This window comes from Vulpes vulpes, chromosome 3, assembly GCF_048418805.1.
Source record: "Vulpes vulpes isolate BD-2025 chromosome 3, VulVul3, whole genome shotgun sequence".
NCBI classification, from domain to species: Eukaryota; Metazoa; Chordata; class Mammalia; order Carnivora; family Canidae; genus Vulpes; species Vulpes vulpes.
The window spans coordinates 101,732,650-101,753,889 of NC_132782.1; the positions used below are offsets into that span (position 1 = coordinate 101,732,650).

At 48.1% G+C, this 21,240-nt stretch overlaps 1 protein-coding gene across 1 annotated transcript in view; it reads right to left on the reverse strand.

The window, feature by feature from the left end:
- The window catches only part of XYLT1 (xylosyltransferase 1), a 303,984-nt gene that overhangs the window by 71,890 nt on the left and 210,854 nt on the right, over positions 1–21,240 (reverse strand). The window contains exons 4-5 of the mRNA XM_072753776.1: positions 8,579–8,751; positions 7,391–7,593 (exon numbers count right to left, since the gene is read on the reverse strand). Of these exons, the coding sequence (XP_072609877.1) occupies positions 7,391–7,593; positions 8,579–8,751 (376 nt within the window). The remainder of the gene's footprint in view (positions 1–7,390; positions 7,594–8,578; positions 8,752–21,240) is intronic.

Sequence of the window (21,240 nt, forward strand, 5' to 3'; positions counted from 1 at the left end):
GGCTTAAACACACCCTGACCCTTTCTTACTCTGCATCATGACACCCTATCATTCGCATTTTTTTAAGTTTTATTTATTCATTCATGAGCGACACACAGAGAGAGGCAGAGACATAGGCAGGAGGAGAGGCAGTTTCCCTGTGGGGAGCCTGATATGGGACTTGAACCCAGGACCTGAGCCAAAGGCAGACGCTCAACCACTGAGCCACCCAGGCACCCCATACACTCTGTCATTCCTGAACTTACATGATCTCCATCTCTCCCACAGATTGCAGATTCTCTCAGTGAACAAGTGAGGCCCTCCCACTGCTCCATCTCCTCATATCCAGCACGCTGCCTGGTGCTCAGCCTGTGTTCAGTGAGCATGGGATACGTGAGCTGCGTGATGGCTTGAGCACTTCCAGAGGGGGGTGGGGGCTGCTTTGCCCAATGGCCTTGAGGCTCCAGCCCACTTTCTGGGTCTGGCTCAGCCTCTGTCCTCTGCCCTCCTGGGAGACTCTGGGGTCCTAGGAGCAGTGAGGGTGTGACTTGGGTAGAGACAGAGGGGGTCACAGGTGGGAATGCCCACGAGAAAGATGGCAGGGGTAAAATTACTACGCAGACCCAGATGGAGTGGCAAGGAAGACTGCATGTGGGTTTCTGGCCACTGGTGAACAGGTAAGCAGGTGGCTCTACTGAATAGAGAGGGAAATGAGATGGGGGATGGGTACGGGTTGGGTAGAAGTTCTAGGAGAGTCATTTGAAAGCCATGATCCTGGAGGGAGACAGTTCCCTGTAGCCAACCTCCCGGTTCTACTGAGAGCTTGGCCAGCTCTTCAAAGCTTCCAAGGGTTACAGGGCCTCTGCTTCAGGATTTTATGCTCCTTGAGAACAAGAAACACTTCACACCTATTAGTATGGCTACTGTCACAAAACCAGAGAAATGACGTGTTGGCAAGGGTGTAGAGACATTGGAACCCTTGTGCACCGCTGGTGGGGATGTAAAACCTTTGTGCGGCTGCTGCAGAAAGTGGTATGGAAAGTCTTTAGAAAAAAAAAATAGAACTACCACACAATCTAGTCATTCTACTTCTGGGTGTATTGCCCCACCTGCCCCAGAATTCAAAGCAGGGAGGTGAAGAGAGATTTTTACACCCATGTTCAGAGCAGCATTACTGACAATAGAAAAGACTTAGAAACAACCCAAGTGTCCATCAATGATAGATGAATGGATCAGCAAAATGTGATACAAATACACACACCACGGAATATTACTAGGCCGTGAAAAATAAGGGAATTCTGACATCTGCTGCAACACGGATGAACCTGGACGGCATGATGTTATGTGAAATAAGCCACTCACGAATAGCCAAGTACCGTATGATCCCATTCGTGTGATGTACCCAGATTAGCCCAATTCACAGAAACAGAGAATGCCGGCTGCCAGGAGCCAGGGACGGAAGCATGTCTCTTAATGGGGACAGAGTTGCAGCCATGAGGCTGAACACTCAAAAATGGTTAGTTTTACAGCAGATAAATTCTGTCTCAATAAAACAACAACAACAACAACAACAACAACAACAACAACAACAACAAAAAACAAAAAACCTCCCGGTTCTCTCACTTACTGGCTGTAGCCTTGTAGTAAAATTTCTTAACATCCCTGTGCCTTGGAGTTTGCATCTGAGAAAAGGGGAATAACAAGATCGTGTACTTCATAAAAGTGCCATCAGGACTACGTCAAACACTTAGAATTATGCCAGGGGCTACCAAGCGCCGTATTTGCACTTGCTGGGGTTACGATTCGCGGTTACCAACAGGAATTCTTAGATCCACTCAGGAATCACTGTGCAGACCCGAGGGTTGAAAAGTAAGGAAGCAACTGTACACAGATGCCTGGGCATCAGTACCCGTTAATTTAACTTCAAATCCGAGGCTGAGTAGGATTTGTGCTAAGTATTACCAAGGGCCCGACTTCCTGCAAAACTTACCAGAAGTTCTGGTTTTATACTAACCTTGAATTTCCTTATACAGTAGAAGTTAGGGTTTGAGGGATGAGGATTAAGACAACATATATGTAAAAGTCCCCAGCAGAGGACCTAACCCATGGTAGGTGTGCGGTAATTTGTCTGCTGGAGCTGGATGTGAGTTTTGCTCCATCAGTGCTATGTAAACACTGGTCTTTTGAACAGTAGAGACGCCCCGACACCTGTTTCCTGTCTTTATGAGCTGGTGTTTCCTCCTGAGGCATCGCAGAGCAGCTCTTATGCTCCTGGACTGGGGGCTTGGCTAATATCTTAGGGCAGCAGTTTAGGTCTATGGACAGGTGTAATTTCAGTGTCCACAGAGTGGTCCCTGCTGGGTTAGACTTTACTGCAGTGGATTCCCCAAGAGGGAGGATTAGCAGGTCCCAGATTTACCTTGAAAAATTTCAACACTGTTGCCCCTGCCACACACATGCATGCACACGTATGCACACACACATGTACTTATATACCAGACAGACAGAAAACGAGCCCTGTAGGGGCTGTGGACACACACTTCCTTCCCTTTGCATCTGAATTGCCCTAAGACACAGGGCCTAGTGAAGGACAGCCAGTGTGGTGTCTGTGACTACGAGCCCAAACCACACCAACAGTGCGAAATGCCTTGGTTTTGTCCTTTCTTGCAGCCCATCTAACCAAAGTCAGCTAGTGCAGCTTCCTGCCTTAGTAAGTAGAATATACTCAACAGAACCATCATGTTCTTTGATGACTCAAGATACACCAGGGTCTCAGTGTTTGAAAATATCAATTTTCATCCATGCACTGAATGCATAACCGATTCCAACCAGAGCCTACGTGGGCCAGGGCGTCAAGTCACAGTGGAGCAGGAAGGTCTGGATTTCTTAAACACACGGAGCTTGCATAGTCCAAGTATAGGACCGTGCTCCACATTCCCAAGCAAGTTGGTTCTATCCTGTTTTTCTTGAGACATTCAGTCTTCATAGTCTAATTTTGCTTTTCCCACTTTTAAGAGAGATGTGAGTCCAAGTAATAGTTTGCTAGTATTTCCACGAGGAAAGGGAGAAAAGAGAGGAACTCAGTTGAAGCCCATGTGATTCCACCAATAGTAACAGCCTGTACTTATCCAGTACTTTCTGCATGTCAGGCACTGTGCTAAGTGCTTGATATACACTATTTCATTGACCCTTCCTAATGTTCATGAAATAGGTACTAAACATCGTGTCCCTTTCTTAGGTGGACAAACTGAGATACAGAAAGTGAAAGCACCGTGCACCCGTTCCCATGGCCGGGGAGGTGGCTCAGCATCTGCAACCAGGCTGTCTGCATCCAGGTCCCACACAAGGCTGGTGGCCAGTAAAGATCAGTGAGTCTTTAAGACTTAAGAGGGAAAGAGTCTGGTCCCCCAGTCAGAGCTGGGCAAGGTGACACCAGGAGGTGATGTCCAATCATAGAACAGCTCAGAGCAGCCACATTGGGTGGGTTCCGCCCTTGGAAATCCCCTACGTTTTCAGAGCTTCTTAGAAACTTCTGACTTAGGCACTCCTGCCCCTTTGAGCAGGCTCCGAAGTTTGCTCATCCTCCCTGGGACAGGAGAAGTAGTGGTTTTGGAAGCTACAGATGGAGCGGCAGATGGGAAGTGAAAGCCTATCAGAGTTGCCCAGGATAAAACCATTCATCTGCAAAATTCATATGTTTTTGCGTGGGGCAACTTCACAGAAACAAAAGCAAGAGGAACCAGCAGTGCTTGATGCATAAAGTGCCTCCGGCCACGAGGCTGGCGGAGTGGAGGGGGCACAAGAACCGGGAAAGCATGGAAATGACAGCAGTGGGGGCAGAGGGAGGGAAAGACAGGCTGACGGTTCCTTCCTGAGCTGTATCCAAGGCTGCGCCTCTTCTGCACAAAGAGATCTGGAGCACTTCAGCTCAAAAAGCTAAAAATTCCACGACTCTCATCTCTGAAACCCAAAAAAGGTCTGGCACGTGGTGTGAGGAAAGGATCTCCGGGCCCCCCGGAAATACAGGGGCCTCAGCCTTGGATACAGCTCGGGAAGGAACAGGTGACGTTTACGGAGCACTTTGTACGTGCTCAGCGCTCTGCTAGGTCCTACGACCGTATCCTGGTTTCACAAAGCCCGAATTTCCTTGCAGACGGTCACAGGGCTAGTGAAGTGGCAGGACTGGGACTCGAACATACGCCACCTGCTGGGCCACTCAGCACCCACCCTCCCGGATGCAGAAGGGCTCAGCTGAACCAGTCAGGCGTCCAGGGCGGCGACACATGAACACAGGGCCCCCAGGGGCAGCCCTGAGAGCTGGTGTGAGTCTCCTGGGGAGGGCCATGGGCACAGGAATGCCCGCCAGACCTCAAGAGGTCTCTGGCCAAGTGCTACCACTTGACCCAGGCTGAGGTGACCTGTGGGGTCTCCACTGGAGGTCTAGAGGAGGAATGATCAGGCTCAGGACCATGAGTGACCTTCCTACCTGCAAGGATCTTCCCTCCTGCCAGGAGGTACAACCACCACCCTGCCCAGCTTGAGGGGGGTACTGTTCCTTCTCTATGGTGCCTGGGCCATCTTGCCACTCCAGGCCTGGATGACGCCCCCGAGGGCCAACCTCGAGCAGAGAGGACACCGACCTTGGAACGAGACAGAATTGGTTCTCGTGTCCCCTCCGCCATGTATTTCTTACATGACCTTGGGTACCGGTTTGCCCTTGGGTAAAACAGGCTGGCTTTGAGGGCTGAAGAAGTGTCGGCCTTGTTAGCTGAACTCACCCCGGCCCTGTGCTTCTCTACACTCGCCTCTCCTCATTTTTTTTTGCTCATTCTGCTCCATCCACTTTGAAATTTCCCAAAAGCAGCAAGTTTGTCTCTGACCTATGTCTCGTCCAGACCGTTTTCTCTCTCTCTCAGGAAGTGTTCTCAACCAGAAGCAATTTTGCCCCTTGGGGACACTGGGCAACATCTGGGGACATCTGGTTGCCCAAAGTGAGTAGGGGGCCAGGGGATTTAGTGGACAGAGCCCAGGGGCTGCTGCTAAATGTCCTGCCATGCACGGGATGGTCCTCACACCAAAGAGTCATCCAGCCCAGTATGTCAGTAGTGCCCCGGAGGGGAAATCCTGGTCTAGAATGAACTTTCTCTCATTTGCCTGAGAACCTGGTTTTAGCCTTCCACTTTCAAGCCAAAACTGTGCATTCAGAGGCTTTACTGACCACCTGACCCTGTCCCCTCACTCCCTCATGGTCTAGCTCTTTCACACCTTGCATGATACCTTTAATTCTATTTTCCCAACTAGGGGATATGCTCTACCAGGGAGGGCCAGGGGTGCTTTTGCTCACTAAATGCCCAGGCAGTGCCTAGCATAGGGGTTGCTTAACACATGTTTGTGGAATGGGCACCTGAACAAATGAATAAGCAAATAAGTAAAAATCTGCCAGCCATGTTTCATAATCTGCTTACCCTCGCTATCCTCTGAACAAAAGAAAAACAGCTATCTTTCTAATGGCCATCATCTTTCTTAGGTTCAAGGGTGCCAGGTGGACCTTGCCTCGCCTGACCAAAGACTGAACCTTTCCCAGGTTCCCTCCAGGACCCACATCGGGCTCCCTGCATGGAGCCTGCTTCTCCCTCTGCCTGTGTCTCTGCCTCTCTCTGTGTCTCTCATGAATAAATAAACTAAATCTTAAAAAAAAAAAAAAAAAAAAACAAATAAACCAGAGAATGTCCTTCCATGCCTATCTCTTATCTAGTTCCTGATTCAACACCCAAACTCCTGGGGATGTGTGGCCTTAGTATTTGATGACACCAAGAATGACAGTATTTTAGGATATGGATGTTAGCTTAGAAGAGAGAACTTATCTTTTCGGGATGCATACTAAAGTTCTTACAGACATGACACAATGTCTTGGAAGTGTTACAGTGGGGAAGAGGGTGAGGGTGGAGATACATTGGTACTGGCCATAACCAGATTGGAGCTGCAGCCATGTCAAGTGTACGTGGGGGGTTCACTATACTCTCGTGAGGACTGTGCTGTCTGCTTGAAAACTGCCCTGATTAAAAAAAGAAGTTATTTTTTCTTTAAAGATGTCTTCTTCATCTGGCTCTTGTGGGAGTGCTGGCCCCACCCACTGCCCTCCTGTGGTTCAGAGGAAGGAAGGCCCTGCCCTTCGCTCCCCATCCTCTTCTCCTTTTACCCTCACCAATAAATCAGGATGGAAGACACAGTCAAGCAATGAGTTGCCTTCTGGCAGGAAATAGAGTTCATTTTCTTGCCTTTGTCCCCCCCTCCTTATAAGATCTTTAGAGGGGTTTCCTTTGCTTACGGCCTATTTTCAAGAGCAGATCAATGTTTGTGCCGCGGGACAGACCCTCCTGGTGGCATCTGAGTTGCTGAGCGCTCCAGGCTGCTGGCCGCCTCCCCCCACCAGCTCCACCCAATTGTGGCTGATGGCCTGGCCCGCAGGTGCACACTGGGCAGATGCCAGAGAGCAGCTCCACATTATATAGTTTCCTGTGAAACTTCCCAATTTTAAAATTCTGGCCAGTTTAAAGTTGAGAGGGAGTAAACACACACACACACACACACACACACACACACACACACACCCCAAGGGCCTCACATAGCCCACACATGGGTGTCTATGACTCTTCCCAGGCTATCAGGATGGGCCTCCCTTCCTCCTCACTCTGCTCCCTTTCCAAACACCTAAAGTAGGATGCCGTCCTGCCTCAAGTCAAACATGCCAGTGGCTCCCAGATTCTAGAAGCAGCATGACCTCACCCCAGGATTCTTCTCTGACCTGTCACATCCTCTACTCTGGCCACACTGAGCCCCCTCATGCCCCCAGCACAGCAGGTGCATTCCCACCACAGGACCCATGGCTCCCTCTGCCTAGAAAGCTTTCCCAGTCGGAGAAGCTTTCTTCCTTCTCCTCCTTGTGTTCTTCTCTGGAGGGACTTCTTCCCCAGCCACTCTCCTTAAAATTACAACTCTCTTCGCCACTTTGTTCAGCTTTGCTGCTTTACCACTGAAGCGATCACACCTCGTCTAACATCCACATGGGTCTCACACCCACTGCTTTACCGCTTTGCCATTTTACGTATTTTGTTTGTTCTCTGTACCCTCCCCCCCGCCCCACTTGAATGGAAGCTCCACATGGGCAGGGGTCTTTTGGTTTCTTCTGCATACCCATGAACAGAGCTGGGAAAACTGCATACTCAGGCCCATTGTGGATCCCATACTGGAAGACTTTATGCATCAGGCCTCCACAGGGTCTCAGGAGGCACAATGCCTCTCCAGACAGGTGGCAAGATGCCTCTGCTTCTGGCTTTGCAGCTATGGCTAAGGAAAGCCAGAGGGAGCAGGAGCTCGGAGCGGGCCGGCCAGGGCCCACAGGCCGCCTTACCTGATGGGGTAGTCGGCTGCGCTGAGGTTGATGAAGAAGTCCCATGGCCAATCGGTCATCTCCAGGAGGTCCCGCATGCTCTGCAGGTATGTGGACAGGAGGCTGGCGCCCCCCCAGATGGTGGCCATCCTCCATGGGGTGACACGAACATTGCCATATTGTCTGGCGAACTGGAGCACTTGCCGATGCAGGTAATTAGAGCGCTTTGCCCGGGAGAGAAAAAAGTGACATTCAGCAGCACAGGACACACGCAGACATGCCCCTCGTCCCCTCTTCAGCCCTCCCCGTCTAGTTGACGGGGCTGTCGAATGTAGCAGACTTGGCCAAGTAACTGGTTCAGGCCTGGGCTGACTTTCTACATCGCCATTTGAAACCGTATTATTTTTAAAAATTCACTTTAGTTCTTTGGAATGCACATTCCCCGGCCCCACCTCACAGCTAATGGTTTGCTGGGTGTGGGCTGGTGCCAGAGATTCTGCATTTTTCATACAAGACTGATGCATGTGGTCCCAGGATGACAAGCTAAGAAGTATGACTGGGTCTAAAACCCGGTGGTTGTTTTGAGGGGTGGGATTTTCTCCATCACCCTCTCACAGGCCTGCCATGAGCAAGCTTCCCCTTTTGCCTTCTTGACCAAAGACATAATCCTGTCAGGTTAGCATAGGGACAGAGACCTCTGGGCAAGACAGCTCAGGCATCAGTAGGCCTGCTGCAGGGTTGTGTGAATAGTTTTACTGGAACACACACTGCTCACTTGTGTATTACTCAGGGCTGTGTTCACCCTACAATGGCAGAGCTGAGTCACTGTGGCACAAAGCATATACCTTCAGGGCCTAAAATATTTACCGTCTGGCCCTTTATGGGAATCGTGTGCCCACCCCTGGGCTAGCCATCCTCACCAAGTGGCTGCCACTGCCCTGGCCAAGGGAGCAGAAAGGAAAGTGGTGTTTATATAGAGAGAGTCTAAAGTCACAGCTAGGAGTTTTAAAACCAACACACAAATGCACGCGTGCACGAACTCACTCTCTCTCTCTCTCTCTCTCCCCATCCTAGACCGAATGCTCCAAGGAGAGGCCGCTGATCAGCCTAGAAGTCTTGCCTGAAAGGGATGTCAGCTTAGAGAAAGGCAGACAGACCCACAGAAAAAGTCAACAAAGGGTGACTGGTGGTGTGTGTGTGGGTCCTCACCTTGTCCACGTGGATGTAGTAGAAGTGGTCTTTGTGGTAAATGGCCTTGAACATGCGCTGTAGCTGCCGGGAGGCGCGGCCGTGGACCACCAGGACGAAGGCGATTCTGACGGGGTTGGCCAGCATATATTCTACAGAATCTTCATCCCATTGAACATTCTTGTTGGCTTTGCCTGGGGAAAAACCCGAGAGACCAGAGAGGTGGGGTGAGGATCACAGGTTCTTGGGTGGGGGTGGGAGGTAGGGGGGTGGGGGTAAGGATCAGAGGTTTCTCTATCTGAAGGGCACAGTCATCACTTCGGGCCCGGAAACCTAATCCAACTTAACCAAGCTCGTCCTGGATCCTTACATGTGTCCTAGTACAAGTGTCAGGGACCCTGAGGTGCTTAAAGGCATGGTTCCCATCCCCAAGGAGCTTTAAAAAACTGATGGAGACATAAGTACAGGTATTAAACCCTCAAGCAAGGCAGGAGGAAAAGCAAGGTGTAAGAGAGAGATCTCTGAACTGAACTGTGGCGGCAGGAGCAGTTAATTCTGAGCTGGGAAACATAAGATATAAGAGCTGGTTTTGCCTTCCCAGAATCCACTCTCCCTTCTCCTCCTAATAGCATCTCTTTTTGGGTAAACATTGTGGAAAGGACAGATAAGATGATACATAGCCTCTCAAATTTTTAAGTTTACAGTAGAATATTGTTGATTCGAAGCACGATGTTGTACAGAAGATCACTTGAGCTTACTCATCTGGCATAATGAAAACAGTTATCACCCAGCATTTTGAGAGGCATCATCGCCCTCCTTCATCCTCGGTCCTATGGATGGGGAGGGTCTCCCTCCATTATCAGTGACAGGGAAGGTCACAGAGCTTCAGGGCTGGCCAGTCAGAATGCTGCATCGCCCTGGCAACATTCTGTGTGGTTCAGGGGTGGACGTGTGACCCACCCAAGCTAATGAGCCCAGAAGACAGAATTCTAGATTTTTGTTGGAACAATCAGATTAGAGAGGTTCCCTTTTTGGCACACGTGAAACTGGAAGATCTAAGAACCCTTTTATCCCCACATGGAGAAAGACTGCTTGAGAGGAAAGCCAACACAGAGGAAGCATTGCTGAGTGATGGGATCCTAATGGCACCTGGAGAGTTACTCCATCAGCCCGGCTGCAGGGCAGCTACCATCATCTGTCACTTTTCTTTGAAAGTCCAGATCCTATATCAGATCCACCTGTACCACCCTGGTTCCCTGCAAACACTCCAGGGGTGGAGTTTCAAGGGCGCACATGGTTTATTGGCTGAATTCAATACAATCTTGACTGGAGATCTCCTGTGTCTCTTCAGCCTGATTCCCTTTGGGTCAAACCTAACTTCTTCTGCATTCTAGGTTTATGAGACTCAGAATATTGTCAGGAGGTAGCTGCAAGTGTCCCAGGATGTCAACATCCTTCTCTGTTGGAAAACAGAGATGTGGGGGTGGTTAGTCTGGAGGTCAGGAGATCCGGAGCCTGTTGCTGTCACTGGAAAGCTGAACAGCTGCCAAATGAACAAGGCTCCTTCTAGGCTGTTCCAGAGGACAGGATGAAACTAACATGAGCTAATGTCCAAATCACATGGTGCAGCCTCCAGAGCATGCGTGATCTGCCTCCTGAAGACCTCTGCACCTGGATTGTCCTACTATCTATCCAGCCACCTGGCCTTCTTTCTTTTCCTTGAGCAAGCTCATTTCTGCCTTCAGCTATTCCTGCTGCCCGGAACACCCTCTCCCTAGATCTTTGCATGGCTGTATTCTTCTTGTCATTAGTTCACAGCTCAACAAATGCCACCTGTCCCCACCTCTCTACTACCTCATCCTATCTCGATTTTTTGCAAAACATTTATCATCATCTGAAATTGTATATCTGTTTACTTTTCATTGTTTAAACATCCCACTAGAAGAGCAATGCCAAGAGATGAGGCACTAGTTCAGTCTTGTTTGTCATCGAACATACAAGGCTATAACATTACCTGGCACACATCTGGTTCTTGATGAAATAAGTTATAGGAGGGGTGCATTTTGGTTTCATAACAATAACAATACATTTTACTGAGCACTGACCAGCCCTTGCCATCCATCACTTCACTCAATCCTCTCAACAACCCTGCAGGATAGTGTTATTATCCCTATTTTGCTAATGAGGAAAACACAGCTTAGAGAAGCCAAGGAATTTGTCTGTTCAAGGTCACACTGCTTTAATTGGTCCAGCTGTGATTCAAACCCAGGTCCATTTCCAGAGCCGATGCCCTTAAACACTAGTATATATTACATTAGCGTACCTAGACTTTGGAAAAGTTTGTAACAATTCTGCCTGTGAATGAAATACCCTGTAAATTAGCCATTGTAGGTAGGTAGACATGCATTTGGAGGACTATCATGGGAACTGCAGGGAGGGTTCCTATATGATGTGGGAGGCTGACTCTAGGTGGCCAATAAAATCACATCTTTTCATTCATCCGTCCATCCAAATCCAATCACCCACCCATTGGAATCCAACCACCCATCCAGCAAACCACTCAGCTACCCATCCAGCACAGCACTCACCAGCTTATCATCCAGAACACCAACCATCCATTCATCCATCCATCCAACCACTCATTACCTTTAAAACCATCCATCCATCTTCTTACCCATCATCCTCAAAGCAAATCATCCATGCCCCCACTCTTCCAATCATTTATCAACTCATCAATCCATGCAATATTAACTTAGCCTATAGTACAGGCCAAGTACTGTGCTAGGTACTAGAGAAATAAAATTTGGAGAAAAAAAAAATCTTGCATTTGAGGAGCTGTCAGCCAGCTGGGAAAAACAGAAGACAAAGGTCAATTGTTTTAGGACAGAAGTGTGTTCAGGTTGCCCTTGGAAGGTGGAGGAGGAGTGAGCAATCTGCCTATAGAGACAGAGATCTCAGAAAGTTTAGCCCAAAGATCCTGAGCGCATCTCTTTAAGTGCTCATGATGGATCCTAGAGTCTTAGGCTCCTTGGCTGTTCAATCAGTAGCTGCAATCCTGGGGATAATTACCATCTTGACTCTGGTTGAAGACAGACTGGGTAGCAACGAGAGAGAGTTATCCTAACTACCCTTTAATTTTCTCTCCAAACCAATCACAAATACAGTGGGCTTTTCCTGGTGATTATATGAAAGTGGCACGCCTGGGGGTATCAAGTCCCTTTAAATACTCATGCAACTATCTATCCATTCATCTATGCATCCATCCACTCACCCATCCATCCACCCACTCACCCATCTAGCATCCTTAAAACCTCCCACATGCCAGCCCTGGACAAAGCCTGGAGTTCAGAGACATGTAGGATGTGAGCCTGATTTCACAAATGGATTATGAATAGACAGGAATGTGAGAATCTAAAGTAAAAAGATAATAAGGTAGAAGAAAAGCTTATATTCTCCTTCCCATGACTGCAGCCCAAAGGCAGCATACTGATCTTCAGCATGCTGGCTGCGGCCTCTCTTCACCTCCCTTGGAGACTCTTTATCAAACAAAGGGAGAAACGTTTAAAAACAACGAGTATTTGTGCACCTGGACTTCACTGGGTGACTTTTCAAAGGCCTAGACATGCCCTACGACACTGTATTTAGTAGGAAGTTAACTCTGTAGGGGCTCCTGCTGGCCCTCAGATAATACTGCTCATCCCTGCCCTGAGACCTCTGGGTAACAATGATCTGGAGTTCTCAGTGACTGACGCTTATGGGGCTTTTGGGATCATCCCGTGCTCTCTAGCCATGGATGTCTGTTGCCAGGTTGTTGAATGAATGTATGAAGGAAGAACGGAAGGACGGAAGGAAGGAAGGAATCCATTCTGGAGAGGAGTGGCTGCTCTGGTCCAGAGGAGCTGATGTCACTCAAGGGCCTGCTATACACCACCAGTGCTGCTGGGTGGGGGTGGGGAGGTGTTATTTGGCTTTGGGAGGAATGCACTATCAGGCTCTGAGGCTCAGAGAGGTCAGCATGTTTCCCCAGGGTCACACAGTGAGTGAGGACAGAAGCAAGGAGTGGAAGCCTAAAACCAGTCCTGCTATTTCCACCTGCCCTCCACCAAATCAGAGAGCAGGAAGATGAGAAAGGTTGGCATGAAGACTGTATGCTAGTCTTTAGTGGGACTTATGCACTGACATTGAAGAAAGCGTTTTATAACTTTTTTTTTAAAAAAAGATTTTATTTATTTGAGAGAGACAGAGGGAGAGAGAGAAGCGGACTCTCAGCTGAGCAGGGAGCCTGATGAGGGGCTCCATCCCAGGACCATGAGATCACGACCTGAGCGGAAGGTTAAACCCTTAACCACTGAGCTACCCAGGTGTCCCTTTTGTAACTTTCTTTAGGGTTTTAGAGAGAAGAGCAGATTTACAGACAGACACAGACGTGGATGCTTTCCTTCTGAAGAAAAGGAGCTGAGCACCAGGAAATTAAGTGTGATCACTCCAGCAACAGAACCTCCAGAATGAAAGCCGTCCCTGGGTCAGACAGCTGGTCTGGGGAGTAGCAAAGAGAAGAGAACAAAAATCCAGAGTTCTTGTGGAGTACAGCTATTTTGGGGATAGGGGTTGGGGAAGAAGAACCAAAATATCTGAAGAAAGGAGACTCATGCAGAGGGGGAGAGGAGGATGAGGGGCAGAGAGAGAGAGAGAGAGAGAGAGAGAGAGAAGAGAGAAATAGAGAGAGACAGACCACGCTCACATTGAGACAAAAACAGAGGGAGACCTGCAGGCAGAAGGGCCTCCTCCTTACTCCCACCTATGGAGAGAAAACCATATAGAGTCCTACACAGAAACACGACGAAAGACAAAGACATACACAGGTATAAATAAAGACAAATGCATATAATCAGATACATATGCAGAGACAGGAAGAGACAGAGGAAAGAGGGGAGCCACAGTGGAAAAGCTGGATCCACTCAACCTCAAAACATGACAGGCCATCCTTAAAAGCAAAGGCAAACAAAAGCCCCAGCCATCCTTAAAAGCAAAGGCCAAAATTCCCCCACAATCTCAGAAGGCAAAAATGTCTCCAGGCCTTTCCTGCGGCCCCCTCAACTAGTGACTCTGCCTTCTTGTGAGCCAAGTGATGGAGACAACCCAGAACCTCCCCACCCCCAAAGTGTTAGGACCATCAGGCTGGCTCCAGAAACACAACCATAACTGATTCCCATTCTGGCACGCAGTAGGACCTCAAATGCATTTTACTGAACGAGAGGGAATGAGCGAGTTTTGTCCCCACACGGTGGCAGGGTGGGGGGTGCCGTTCTAAAGGGTTGTCCTTTGTCTGCTGCCAATAACCAGCTTCCTATTTTTGTTGCATGCCCTTGGCTCCTGTAATGACCTTTCAGGCAAGCTGCTCTGACACAGGCGTGGGGAGTTGGAGATGACAAGAAGCCACATCACAGACAGGGTGGAGATGCCTCTTACAGTGCCCCCCCCCTCCACACCCTGGCCACCACTGCTGGGGCTGTGGTCTTGAAAAGCCTCCTAAACCAGGAGTGGGTCTTCAGTGGACTGTGGCGAGACTGGCAGCAAGAGCAGGAATTAGGCAAACACTTTCTCCTAATAATGCTGGCAGGGGTGGAAAGGGCCACAACTCTGCCAGCAGTCATGTGGTGACAAGAATTACAATTTTAAATATGCATGGCCCTTGACCTGGTAACTCCATCCCCAAGAATCTATCCTAAGAGAAGGCGGCAAGTATGCAAGCCTCTATTTACAGAATGCTATATTCGTTCATTTATTCATTCATTTGGTGTCTTGAATGTGCCAGGCACAGTTCTTGTCATATTAGTGCATGCAACAGAGTCCTTTGCTGAATGCTGCTTAGTCTTGCAGGCAGAGAGCCAATAAAATAAGCAAATAGAAAATACAGTTGCAGATAGTGATAAAGGCTATGGAAAAGAGAACAAAGGCATATTACGGGAAGGGGTTTGTTTCTGGTGGCCAGGGAAGGCTGATGTGGGGATACTTGAGTAAGCTCTGAATAAAACAAGGGTGGGAGCCATGCCATTTTCAGGGATTAGGAGGATTCCAGGCAGCTGGCATAGCATATACAAAGGTCCTGGGACCTTGACTTCAGTAGTGTTTATAATGGTCCAAAAGAATTGACCTGAAAGGTCTTTCTTATTAATACATATTGATACAGATCACTGCCAGTAACTAAAAAAAGTCCTGGGGCACCTGGGTGGCTCAGGTGGTTAAGTGTCTGCCTTTGGCTCAGGTCATGATCCTGGGGTCCTGGAATAGAGCCCCACTTGGAATAGAGGGAGCCTGCTTCTCCTTCTCCCACTCCCCCTGCTTGTGCTCTCTCTCGCTCTGTCAAATAAAATCTTAAAAAAAAGAGAGGTCCTAATATGTAATCCCTAACAACTTATAAAATGCTTCCAAATATTAACAGAGGTTCATACGGTGGCATGACAGTTTTCCTTCCTTATTTATATTTGTCTGCATTATCTGAATTTAGTAAAATGGATTACTTTTGTAATGAAACATAACAAAGGAGACGCTTATTGATAATCCTCACACCAACTGTTTATTGAGTGCTGCTACGTGTGAAGCAATTTCTGTATATGATTATTTTTGTACTTCTCTCCAAACCCCTATGAAAAGAGCTACTATCCTCCTATTAGATGACTAAAGAAGCTGAAAGCTCAGACAAGTCCCACTTGGGAGGTGGCTGTGCCGGGAGTAAAGCAAATCTGTGACGCCAGAGCCCTATCATCGTCATGATGCTCGATAAACTGTCGCCATTACAAAAAGAGGAAAATCTGCTTCGAGAAGCATCATGTCAGTTGACTTTCAGCTTCAGGAGAGATAACAATGACATGCGGTGAGAGCTCTGTGTGCCTTCACGGGTGGAAACCCAAATACTGCCCAGCTCCTAAAAAAAACCCTATGAATTTCACAATGTAATCAGATTCCTGTGGCACAAAACAGAAAATAAGTGGAAGAATCAGAGTGATTAGGGACAGCGGGAGAAGCTGACTTCAGACAAATGTTAAAAAGCCAGGTTTGTGGGGGAGAATATCAAGTATATTTTTTCGATGCGGGTGTGAAGGCCAACCAGAGTCAGTCACGGAGAGCCTTGCCAGTTACTAACGGTGCTGTGTTCGGCCTGTTGCCCAAACTCTATTTCTCAGGCTGGTCAGATAAGGACTATGTGACCCTTAGGCTCCAAAGAGAGGGTGAAGATGGTGCTACTTTGCAAGTCAACGTGCTGTACAAATGACGTGATGCTGGTAATGACCTTGAAGGAGTATCATCTGGGAGGAGAAAACACGGTACAGGGCTTAAGAGTGTTGCCTCTGGTCAGGCAGACGTTGGACAAGTTACACAAGCTCTCCAAGCCTCAGTCTTCCCATCTGTAACGTGGGTGTGTTGCAATCACAGAATCTGCGCCACAGGGACTCTCATGTCCAGTACTGAGCACAGTGCCCGGCACACAGTAAATGCTCCATAAACAATAGTGTGTGCTCATCATCAGGGTTTGCGTCATCATTTCAACTGGGCTGTTCATCCACAATGATCAGTAGCAAGCTTGGTTTAGCCAATGGGCCCAGCTCTTGGTTTAACCCCCAGGCTGCTTAGGCTCCCAAGGCTGTGTACACACTACTTGCAAGTAAACATCCACAACTGGAGTTCTCTTCTATCGCCTGTGCCTCAGATCACAATTAACAACAAACATGGCAGGCAGGAACTACTTATGGCAATGCACCTTTTGCAGTGTATACAACTATCATTATACTGGACACTTGAAATTAATACATTTTATGTCAACTATATTTCGATTAAAAAAATAGTGAAAAGAATCACAAAATCTAGGACACTGTTAAAAAAAAAGTATCCCAAACTCAACCCAACCCACCAATAAAAACCAAATTCAAATAAGCCACTTAGCTGGAAAGTTATTACACCAACAAAGCCTCAATCCTATTTATACTCTAAAGGGGCCTCTTCTACCTGCAGCAAGGGGAGCAGCTTTCTGAGTTGGTTCCAATTAAGAGGGTTGGTTGGGTTGGGAAGGGAGATGAGTGGAGACAGGGTTGTGCACACATGGGGCTTAGGTCAGGAGTCTCTGAGCTGCCAGGGCACCCAGCTTCCCATTGCCTGGGAAGCCTCAGGCTGTGGTTCAGCACTGGTGTCCAGCTCTCGCTCTTCCCAGTGGGGACTTCGGGAGGACACGGTTCCTTTCTGGTCATCAGTTCTTCTTCTATCAAGTGAGATGATCGTATGGTAGTTCTATTTTCAATTTTTGGAGGAGACTCCATACTGTTTTCTGGAGTGACACCACCATCTCATATTCCCATCAGGATGAAATGTTGAGGACATGACACTAAGTGAAATAAGCCCTTCATGGAAAGATAAATACTGCACGATTCCCCTCCTATGAGGTGTCTGAAGTAGTCACCTGCATAGAATCAGAGTGGGATGGTGGCTGCCAGAGGCTGTCGGTGGCGGGGCGGGGGTACTAATAATGGGTATAAAGTTTCAGGCAAGCAAGACCAATAAGCTCCAGAGACCTGCCGTACACCATACCTTTAGCCAACAGAACTGTGTGCTTGAAGATGTGTTGAGAGGCTAGATCTCATGTTAAGTGTTCTTACCAAAATAGAATAAGAAAATGTACAAAAAAGCCCTAAAGAGGGGTAAGCAATCCATCCCTGACCCTGCTGGCTTGTGCGGTGATTCATGACTGTGGATCGTGCATGAGACACAGCTTCACACTGGCAGCAGGCACACTGCACAGTGGCAGGATTCACGTCATGGGGAGGAGAAACCTGGACATGTTCTAGCTTCTTTGTCAGTTTTGGGTGGAAGAGATTTTTCTCCAGTGGGAAAGTTCAATGCAGGATTTGGGTGATTGGAACTTAGTGGGAGGAGGCGGTATCTGGGTGGCTCAGTTGGTTAAGCATCTGCCTTTGGCTCAGGTCATGATCTCAGGGTCTTGGGATTGAGCTCCATTTTGGGCTTCTCACTCGACGAGAGTCTATTTGTCCCTCTCCCTCTGCTCCTCCCCCTGCTTGTGGGTTCTCTCTCAAGTAAATAAAAATCTTTTTTTTTTTTTAAAGGAACTTTGGAGATGCCCAGTGCCCAGAAAGAAGTTCCGTTGTCAGTGGGCTTAAAAAGGTGGCACGGTGTGGTGGCAAGTGCACGAAAGGCAACAAGTCTAGGTTCAAGTCCTGCTTCTGCTCTGATCTAGCCGTGGGACCCCTAATGAGTCATGTCCCTTCCTTGATCCCTCTTGACCCTTACAGAACAGTGATGATGTCTAGGTCAACTGAGCACCTACTATGTCCTAAGCACTATCCATTCACAGTTTCATTATTTGATATTCCCAAAGTCTATGGAAGCAGATATCAAGACTGTAATCCCTATTTTATCATGAAGGATTCTGAGGCCAAGGGAATACTGAATGAGCAATGAGAAGCTACTTCCTCTGTAGGGTGCCAGAACAAAGACAAACACTCAGGTCTGCTGGGCTCCAACACCTGGGTGTTATTCTATCAGAGGAGGGAGACGAAATTCCCATGGTCTGGGATTGCAACCTTATAGAGTCAGCATCACCACATAGAAAGTTGTCCTCCAAAAGTTGGGTTGGCTTCCCTGACGTCCCACCTCCCTTCCCCTCTTTTCTTCACTTCCCCTTTCCTCATTTCCCTTCAATGTCAGGTATAACTGACGCATAATATTTTGAGATACTTTAAGTGTACATTGTAGAGACTTGATATACCCTGTGAAAGAATCGCCCATCCATCTAGTTAATTAGCACATCCATCACCTCCCATATTTATCTTCTGCGTGTGTATGTGTGTGTGAACATTTAAGGTCTACTCTCAGCAAATTTCAATTACACAATCTGGTGCTATCAACTACAGCCACCGTGTTTTACATTAGCCCCTTAGAACTTATTCATCTTATAACCGGTAGTTTGCACCCTTTTACCCACCGCTCCCTACTGCTCCCATCCCCCAGACCCCAGCAGCCTCTTTATTACTCTGTTTCTAGGAGTTTGGCTCTTTTTCTCCTGTTTTTTTTCTCCTGTTTTTTGTTTCTTTTGTTTTGGTTTTTAGATTCCACATACAAGTGAGACCATGCAGGATTTGTCTTTCTCTATCTGGCTTATCCCACTTAGCGTAACGCCCTCGAGGTCCGTCTGTGTTGTCACACGCGGCAGGACTCCCTCCTCTCTTGTGGTTGCGTGATACAACACTGTGTAGACTCCATGTCAGCTAGAATGTCAGAGAGCTGGCAGTTCTCCATGGGTCAAGGGCAGGTTTCATGTTTTCTGGGATGTCATCGCCACCCTTCTGCCCTGGCCTGGCACAGAGCAGAGATCAGGGAGGAGGCCTCAGTGAATGAGTGATTTCTGACTGATGGATTGAGTCTGACAGCTTTGCCCATGTCTGGGGCCCAGCAGGCCCAAGTGGGTGATGTAGGCCTGAGCTGCTGTGTGTGACCATCTCCACTCCTCTAGTGAACTGGCGGAGGGCTGGGTTCCCACTTTTCCTTGAGGCTTTAGGGCAGCTTGGGGGCCCCTGCCAAGGAGTGAGGAGAATGCTCACCTGGTTCTTTAAGTCTCCCACGGGCCCTCCGATCATCTTGCACTGCTTTTTGTATAAAACCGTGTCAAAACGCGCATAACATTTACCATCTTACCCATTATTAAGTGTACAGCTCAGTAGTGGGAAGCACGTCCTCACTGCTGTGCGTCATCGTTATCAATTGCCAGAACTTTCCATCTAGCATAACAGGAATCCTGGTCATTAAACCACAACTCCCATTCCCTCTCCCCTCCCCACCAACCCCTGGGCAACCGCAGTTCGTTCTGCTTCTATGAATGTGATCACTCTAGAGATTTCATATACGTGGACTTGGAGGATAGCTGATCTTTTGTGACTGGTTTCTTCCACTTAGCATCATGTTTTCAGGGTTCACATGTATTGGAGCATGTGCCAGGATTTCCTTTCATTCTGAAGTTGAGTAAGATTCCATTATAAATGGAGACTACATTTTTGTTTATCTACTCATCTGCGGGTGGGTAGTTGAGTTGCTTCCACCTTTTGGCTCTTGTGAATAACGCTGCCATAGACAGGGGTATTTATATATCTCTTTGAGAGATCTGCCTTCCATTCCTTTGGGTATGTCCCTGGAAGTGGAACTGCTGGATCATATGGTAACTCTATGATTATTTTTTTTTAATTTTTATTTTTTTAAGATTTATTTATTTATTTATGATAGACATAGAGAGATAGAGAGAGGCAGAGACACAGGAGGAGGGAGAAGCAGGCTCCATGCCGGGAGCCTGACATGGGACTCGATCCCAGGACTCCAGGATCATGCCCTGGGCCAAAGGCAGGCGGCTAAACCGCTGAGCCACCCAGGGATCCCTGAATATTTATTTTTGAGGAACCCATCCTGCACTTCTTCACTCTGCCATCCCATGCAGCGAACTCAGCCTGGGACTGTATCCTGAACCCACCATTTCCTTGCAGGTCAACTGGCCACTTTGTGCCTCAGCTTTCTCATCTTCCAAACAGGGATTCCCTCTGAGGGATGCTATAAGGACTAAAGGTATAACCCAGGCAAAGTAAGTTCATGGACCCTGACAGTGGAAGAGCTGGCCATTGAGCCCATGTGGTGGGACTCCAGAGCTCTCCCCCCCACTGCAAGTTTCTGCCCCAAAACTTGTTAATTATTTACAGGTCTGATGAGTGGCATCCGGGACCTAACCTAGAAGATGTCAGAGCTGGGGTCAGAATCCCCCAAGGGGCAGGACATCCAATGGCACTGAGTGTCAGGGTGGGACGATGATTGCCTTTCCAGGTCTCACCTCGTCGTCTGATTAGCCCACCAAGGAAGCCTCAGGTCCGCGCCAATGCTCACTTACTCAACTTCCTTTTGCAACAAGGAGGGATATGCCCACAGGACTGGCATCTTTGGCCGGCAACAGGAGTACTGGCTAGCATTGAATAACGCTGCATTCATTTGCGCAGCTCCTGCCTCTTTACGGCAAGTGATAGCAAGATTTCCACTTACGGCAGTGATGCAAAATGACTCTGAAAATAAAATTGACTTAAGTAAAAATGAAAGTGAGTCTCTTGCAATGAAAACGTTATGAGAATAATAGGGCAGGTGGAATGTGGATATGGCAAAGTCGTCAAGATGGGAGAGGTGTGAAGGAAGCCTGAGGAATATTAATTAGACTCCACAAGCTTGCTTCCCACCTGGGACGTGCTGAGTTTGTTAAACAAACGAGGGAAGGTGAAGGCCAGGTACAGAATGATGCCCAAGCCGCCCCACACGGCATGGGAGGACTCTGGGGTCCTTCCTATGCTGTTGGCTTTCCCAGCTTCAGGAAACCATGTGTGGGGCTTTGTCAGGTGTTTTCCAGGGTAGGCTCTCTGAGAACCCATCTTCATGCTAGGAAGAGGGAGCCACGAGTCTGCTGAGAAACACGATCCTTTTGATTTTCACTACAATTTGTTGAGCACTTAACATTCACGAGGTTCTTTCATAGGCTTTTTACATCTCACAGAAATGCTGCACATGGAAATTATCCCCATTCATGGATAATTGTCCTGGGGTCAGAGAGAATAAGAAACTTGCCCAAGGTCACAGAGCCAGGACGTGCAGAAGAG